The 7,380-nt window shown below is 39.8% G+C and overlaps 1 protein-coding gene across 1 annotated transcript; it reads left to right on the forward strand.

Moving 5' to 3' along the window:
* Positions 1–258: 258 nt before the first annotated feature.
* LOC101787982 (melanoma-associated antigen B3-like) lies at positions 259–4,040 on the forward strand. The gene is made up of 3 exons (XM_005002203.1): positions 259–318; positions 2,478–2,919; positions 3,379–4,040. The coding sequence occupies exons 1-3, from the start codon at positions 259–261 to the stop codon at positions 4,038–4,040; spliced, it is 1,164 nt and encodes a 387-aa protein (XP_005002260.1).
* The last annotated feature ends 3,340 nt before the right edge of the window (positions 4,041–7,380 follow it).

Genomic DNA, 7,380 nt, shown 5'->3' on the forward strand with positions numbered 1-7,380 from the left:
TGGTTGAGGAGGTGAGAACCTGTCCTGAGAGGGAGAAACACCGGCTTGGGAAGGGGGTGTGGGCCCCGCCTCACAAAGCCACCGCGTGTTCTCGGGGCTGTTGCGGGGGGCGCCCAAGAGCACAGGTTGCCTGAGACAGGCTGAGGTCTGGGGACCCTCATGGTGAAGAGTAGTGGGTATTCTAGTGCAGGGGAGGAAAGGAGGCCCTGCTAACTCCGGAGTCTGTGTATCCTGGGCTTAGGGGCCAAGAAGACTATTATGGCGTCAGAGAAGTGCGCAGTTAAAATGGAGGGCGCCACGTGTGAGCTGAGGTCTCGCGTGATTCGAGAGCAGAAATCCTCGCAGCGAGGGCCAGGGCCGGGGTCAACATAGCAGGGACGATCGTCCATCCAGGCAGTGTTCAGGGGATCGCGGCTCCAACAAGACTGATGCCATAGCTTTTCCAGAGGTCAGTTCTAGGAGACTCTCGTGGGACCATCAGACTGTTTTCCACAAGGAGGGTAACAGGGCCGTGGGGGTCTCAGGCTAAGGGAAGGAGCGTCAAGTCAGCATGAGGGAGTTTTCCAGCTATTCATGGGTCACCCTGAGCACCCCATATAAGGATGAGGAAACCCAGAACAGTTGGCAACCTAGGATGAGGAATAGGCTTGTGACTCTCACTAATTTCCTCCATGATATGGGATAGGGGGTGTTGCTAATAGTGGGGATGGATGTTGTCTAAATGTCAAGGCCTGAGGTCCATAGTAGAAGCTTTTCTGTGTATTCCTAGAAATAAAAAAAAGTACCCTGAGATCTGTAGAAAAAGACAAGCAGGTACTATAAAATCATTGATGTATTTTTATACATTTAAAAGTGAATGTGAGATTTATTTCACTTAAAAATATGCTCTGAAGCTGTACCCATTTACCTAAAAATGTGTCAAATCACTCTTTTTTATGGGAGTATAGTACTCCATTATTTATAAATGCACTTTGGAATTTTTTAAAAGAAAAAAAAAAAGGAAAACAAAATTTGCAGCCAAGATGATAGGATAGTTAACAATAATTATGGATGGTTTATTGTTATTATCAAAGTAATTAATCAAGTTACAAGATATAGACATGATATCTTCTCCAAACATTGTTAGCTCAAACCTTTCTTTTCAATGAACCTCATAGCGGTAGTTCCAGTGTAATTATCTTAAGCATTTTGTACATGCATATATATATATATATATATATATATATATATATATATATATAATATGTATAGAATAGCATATGTTTATATATTGTATATTATAATATATGTATATAATGGGACAGAAAAAGAGATCCCTTTTGTCATTAATAATTTCATCTTTCACTCATTATGATAGGTTCTCTTTCATAATAGTTGAATCTTGGAAACAACACAAATGCTCGTCAAATCATTGATACGTAAAAAAGTTGTGGTTGTTTAATATAATGGAGCACTATTCAGCCGGAAAATTGATGAATGTGATAGTTTTATAGCTAAATGGATGCAACTAGAGATTATACTCATAAGTGAAATAAACCAGACCATATATACAAACAGTGTACAGTGTCTCCTAATTTGAAAAGCTGAATGAATAAATAAAACGTATTATTCAATGGATAGTTTTTTTTGGGAAGAAAATATTCAAAACAAAATCATCTAGTTTTACACACAGTAGGAACATATAGGAAAATGAGGTGGCTGTCATATAGTTGCAGAGAGTCTCAGCAAAGACTGAAGCACCACAACACGAGGAAAAGGAGGAATTAACAGTTCAAATAAGTGGATAAAGGATAGCTTTTTATTGAGTGAGCATCAGGGAATGGAAGCCTGATCCATACACTGAGCATTCCATGCCCAAGAAAAGGATGTCAGGCTGCGTCTCTTTGTCCATGCATCATAGGAAATCTAAGAATCATGAGCATATTTGGTGTGAGGATTTGAGTATCATGTAGCAGAGAGAGTAACAGGCAGTCCCTGGAGGTCAGGAGATTTCTTTGGATGAGAAGTGTGTACCTTAGAAGCCCATGAAAGAAAGGGCCAGACCCGCATAACACTCAGTGGGGCACAGCCCATCACAGGATGATTACCATAGAATCTCTTTCACACTTGCACTCTGGATGTGGGGAACAGAATATTAATTTTTTGAGGTTGAGAAGTCAGATTCTGAGAAGCAAAAGTGAGTTGTACTGTACATCTGTGAATTTAGTGATAGATGCATTAGCAAATGAAGAGGACCCAGCACTGCAAACACAGGACTTCAACATATGATCCTTTTATCACTCCAGGACAACAGTTAAAGGAACATCATGGTGTGGCCTATGGCCCACTCTGTCTCCCAGTAAAAGAACACACTTCGTAAAACAGGTCTACTGTTCCTAGTGCACCATTCTCACAGCAACCTGTAGAAGCAGCCTGGGTTAAAGCCTAAGAGAGATCTCTGCTGAAATTGATCACACAATCTCATTTCCCTCCTCCAGGTGCCTGCAGCAAATTCATCCTCCCCACGCTCCTCCCTCTTGTACATAACCAGATTCATCATGCCTCGTGGTCACAAGAGCAAACGCCGCGATAAACGTTCACAGGGGAGAGGTGACAGACAGGGTAGTGAGGTGGCACAGGAAGCAGTAGCACCCACAGCAGAAGCAGCAGCAGCAGAAGTAGAAGCCGCAGCTGCAGCAGCAGCAGAAACAGCAACACGAGTTCCAGCAACAAAAGCAGAAGCACCAGGAGCAGAAGCAGCTGTATGTGCAGCAGCTGTGGGAGGAGAAGAACAAGAAGAGGAAAAGGAGTCTTCTTTTTCCAAGAGCCCATGGAGTGCTGCTTCCTTTAGCCCTCCCCTGACAACTGGTAGGAGATCACCATCTGCTGGTGGTCACTCTGCAGATGGCTCTGTTGTCAGTTCTCGCCATGGTTCCAGTTGTAAGTATGACGAGTGCCTTTGTGAGGCCACTCGCTGCCCTGACTGTTTGTCTGATGAACCTCGGTGCCCAATAGAGGCATTGGGGTGGTTCATATTCAAGAGATTTCATTTGAAGCAGTCCTTTAACTTTAAAGGATTGTGCTGCCTATTCCTATAAGTCTATTCAGTCAACTATGATAAAACACTGTCGCCAGAGAAACTTAAAAACAGATTTATTCCTCATGTTTTGTGTTTAGAAAAGAGTATTACTATAGTGAATTTTCTTAAAAATGTTGAAGAACCCCACTCTCTGCAGAGTAACACAGTGGAGGAAAAATCTGAAACGTAATACATTCTTGAATTGTCTTAGTGTTTTTATTCTCTGATTAAAAAAATATTCCAGTGTTTTATATGTAGTTTTTACTTGTTCTGTGAAGAAAGAATAAAGTTTTTCTTAATTATGTTTTATGTTTCTTGAGGCTTTTACAAGTTAGAGATGCTGTCGTCGGTCCACAGAAAGTACAGAGATGAATTTCCTCGGATTTTCAAGAGTGTCCAAAAACAGCTGGAGGCGGTCTTCGCAGTTGAAGTGAGAGAAGTGGAGTCCACCCGTCACTCCTACAGCCTTTTCAGCATGCTGAGCCTCCCCAACAATGGGAGGATTCGCCCTGGCAGGCGCTGCCCCAAGACCAGGCTGCTGATGCAAACCCTTGCTCTGATCCTCATGAAAGACCACCGTGCTTCTGAGGTAGACATCTGGAAATTCCTGAAAAAGATGCACGTGTATCCCGGCAAGAAGCACATATTTTTTGGAAATGCCAATAGGCTCCTCACTCAGGATTTTGTGAAACTGAAATACCTGGAGTACCGGCAGGTGCCCGGCTGTCTTCTTCCACGCCGCGAGTTCCTGTGGGGCCCCCAAGCCCATGCTGAGATCAGCAAGGAGAAAATCATGCAGTTTTTAATCAGGATCAATAGGCTCTGTCCTTCCTACTTCTCATATCTTAATGAAGATCTTGAAAGAGAGGACATAGAACAATTCCAAGCCTCGCTTTCTGCCAAGCGCGTCTCTACTGGCAAACCAAGGGTATTTGCCCCAGCCTTGCATCCTGTTGCTCCTGCCAAGTCCATAAATGTTTGAGGCTTCAGATCACCCAGTTTACGAAAATAGGCTTTATTATAGGGAATTTTCGTACAGGAGTTAAAGAATCCCACAGTAGTGGGTGATGCAATGGAGAAAACTTTTATGGCATATTCATTTTTTTACTTTTCTTGATGCTTCAGAAAATTCAATGTCTTAAACTTTTTCTTAGTGCATTCCTAGAAGTCCTGTTTAAATCTTTATCAACTAAGCTTCATGTTTATTGAGTGTAATTTAGTAAATATTAGTTGGTTGTGTGGTTGTTGGAAAGGTTTGTAGAGATGTTCTATTTCTAACACGATGAAACCCCAGTCTCTGCTATTAGACTTTTCAAGCACTGGTTCTGCCATCTTATAAACAATTGGTTGAACTTCTTTTTTGACATTTATGTAACATAAAAATTGAATATGATGAGGGTATCATTGAGCACAATAAGCTTAAAATTACCTATGGTAGATTATTGGACTTTGAAACCACTGATTTCCTTTGGGAAATGATTTTCATTTAAATTGTGTGAAGGACCAGCTGTGGAGGCGCTGAGTTAATGCCATGCCCTCCCATGCTGGGACTCAGGATTGTGCTGCCTATTCCTATAAGTCTATTCAGTCAACTATGATAAAACAGTATCGCCAGGGAAAATTAAAAAACAGATTTATACCTCATATTTTGTGTTTAGAAAAGCGTATTATCATAGGGAATTTTCTTAAAAATGTTAAAGAACCCCACTCTCTGCAGAGTAACACAGGAAAGGAAAAAATTGAAACGTGATATATTCTTGAATTGTCTTAGTGTTTTTATTCTCTGACTTTTAAAATTATTTCAATGTTTTATATGTAGTTTTTACTTGTTCTGTGAAGAAAGAATAAAGTTTTTCTTAATTATGTTTTATTGAGGCTTTTACAGCACACAATAATCATGCACATGCTGTTTGGCGGATATATGGTAGTACCTGGATGGTCAAGTAAAGAAGTCTTAGTTTCTCCTTTTAGAATTCTGGAGACAAATGCTGCAGTGTGACTAGTAGGTCATTAAACTACCCTCTTGATCTTTTAAGTAAGCTACTGATCAAAATATGCAGACCCACTCTCATACCATCTAAATCTAATTATGTCTCCAAAGCCATCTTCCAATACTTACACATTGAGGATTCGTGTTTTAATGTGTGATTTTGGAATGGCTGGCAGAGAAGTACAAATATTCACTATATTATGGATAACTGATGGAACAATTCTCTATGATGTAACATAGAGAAAAGGTGGAAAGAGGGAGGGTGGGCAGAAAGAAGAGGAAGAAGAGAGAAGTAGGGAGAACAAGAACTCTCCTATTACAGGAATACAAATTCCAACATAGGGAACCATTCTTAGAAATCCCCCAAAAGACCCACCTTTACATAATACCACCTGCATCTCAGGTCCTCAGCATATGAATTTGAAAGGGTTGGCAAAAGTGCAGAGCCATTCAGTACACTATGGGAAACTTCTGGGAACCAACCATTCCTGTAGGATTTTGGACAAAGGATAACAAAATTCCACTTGGAAAGGAATGGAAGGTATCTTGAATCAGTTTCCAGTGCTGTTGAACAAGGTCTGCATACTACATTTTTTCTATTTTCTCCAATTAGGTCTGAGAAATGAGAGCAACAATTCTTGGAGATAATGTGTACAGACGCCAGAACCTTGGCACTTTTTGCTTGTCTGGTTTGTGAAACAGGATGGAATCCCGGACGACAGCCATGTTACACATTAACAGTTTATCTTGAACTGGAGAGCTAGGTCTAACTGTGTAATGAAGGCGTTTAATCAGGTTACATTGAATGTACTTTGGAAAATTTTTAAATGAGGGCAAATATTTTCAGAGGAATAACAAATGTAAACAGACATGGTTTGCATGGAAGGACCATTGGGAGGGCTCTTAGTATTTCTGCCTTGACATCAGTTCTAGGAAGATGACTTCAGTTAACTGTGAATTAAAATCCCACACTTTAAATCCCCAGCCTCCTACAAGGGGCTGGGGATTTAGCTCAGCGGCATAAGCACCTGCCTTGAAAGCAGGCAGTCATGAGTTCGATCCCTGGTACCAATAAAAAGGAAAAAAGAAAAAAAAAAAGTGCTCCTACCGGAAAAATACACAGTATTACTTCCTAGACAATTTTTAGTTATTCAGTGCCCTTAACATGAGAATATTCCATATTATCTGATAGCTTCAGGATTAAAATAATCCTTATCTGTTAATTTTATCTGGATAAAATGGTAATACAGCTACTATTTTTCACATTGGGGCCAATATTTTAGAATATTTTCCAGTCCTTTAGCACTATAGTGTATATGTAGATTGTGTAGCTCTACAAGATAGGGTTTGCTTAATTCACCTGGTACATTATGAACCTGAAGTTTCTCAAGTTCACAAGACTGGTTGGTAGTACAGCAGAGTCTAGAGTCCTGTTTTGAATTTGTCTAGAGCTCATCTTTTTCCACTCCTCCCACCTGACACAGACCTTCTCTCTTAATTTTTCTTTTTTCATTATCCTAAAATTGGACTCCACTGACAGAAAGGCACTTGTAACAAAAGTACTAACATGAGAAGAATAAAGGGGAAGTAAAGAAGAAAAGCAATAGAAAATTGATGATTTTACTTGGATTTCATTTTTCTAGGAAGGAGTCTGTTGCCGTCTTAGCTTATGAAGCTTAACGTTTTTCAAGATGTGGTCTACCATCTGTCCGTGTCTTTTAACACGGACAGAAAAAGACTTTGCCAATGTCCCCTCCTCTGGAATCTTACCTGCTGGACAGCTCTTCCCTGCATACTCAGAAAGCTACATTCTGCTATGGGAGCAGGTAACAGCAGTTAGAGTTCAAAACTTTACAACAGTTCAACATGCTATTGGTCATGCCTTTGACTAGAAATACACATCATCTTTGTGTTGTTTATTTGATACATTAGATAGCTACAAATCTTCCTCCCTTACTCCTCCTTTCTTTTTTCTCTTTTCTTCATGTTTCAATGCTCCTTTCACTATGTGGTTTAAACTAAGTATGAGTTTGTGAGTCACTTCATTCTTGAGTATCAAGTTTTTAATTAGACGTTTAGTATTTGTCAAATACATTAGGGAGATTTCCTTCTTATTGTGTGATCCAGAATAGGGTAAACTGGCATTGGGATAGATATTGATTTGGAGATGTCAGATTACCATTTTTAAAATTGGGATCAAGAAATAAAACAAATGAAAGGCAAATATTATAGTTTTTGTCTTCCTTATTATTTTAACTCTGTTGTTTTATACAACTTATTGACATATATCTATGATTTTAGTTTATTTAAGTGTAGGAATATAAATTCTTAA

This window comes from Cavia porcellus, unplaced genomic scaffold, assembly GCF_034190915.1.
Source record: "Cavia porcellus strain 051 isolate PalLab524CR breed Dunkin Hartley unplaced genomic scaffold, mCavPor4.1 scaffold_33, whole genome shotgun sequence".
In the NCBI taxonomy this organism is placed as follows: Eukaryota; Metazoa; Chordata; class Mammalia; order Rodentia; family Caviidae; genus Cavia; species Cavia porcellus.

Bases quoted from the DNA above. Each gene is read 5' to 3' on its own strand.
- LOC101787982 (XM_005002203.1), top strand. From the start codon at position 259: ATGGCGTCAGAGAAGTGCGCAGTTAAAATGGAGGGCGCCACGTGTGAG. The intron at 319-2,477 runs GTGATTCGAGAG...TCCCTCCTCCAG, and splicing joins CGTGTGAGCTGAGGTCTCGC to GTGCCTGCAGCAAATTCATC. The intron at 2,920-3,378 runs GTAAGTATGACG...ATGTTTCTTGAG, and splicing joins TTCTCGCCATGGTTCCAGTT to GCTTTTACAAGTTAGAGATG.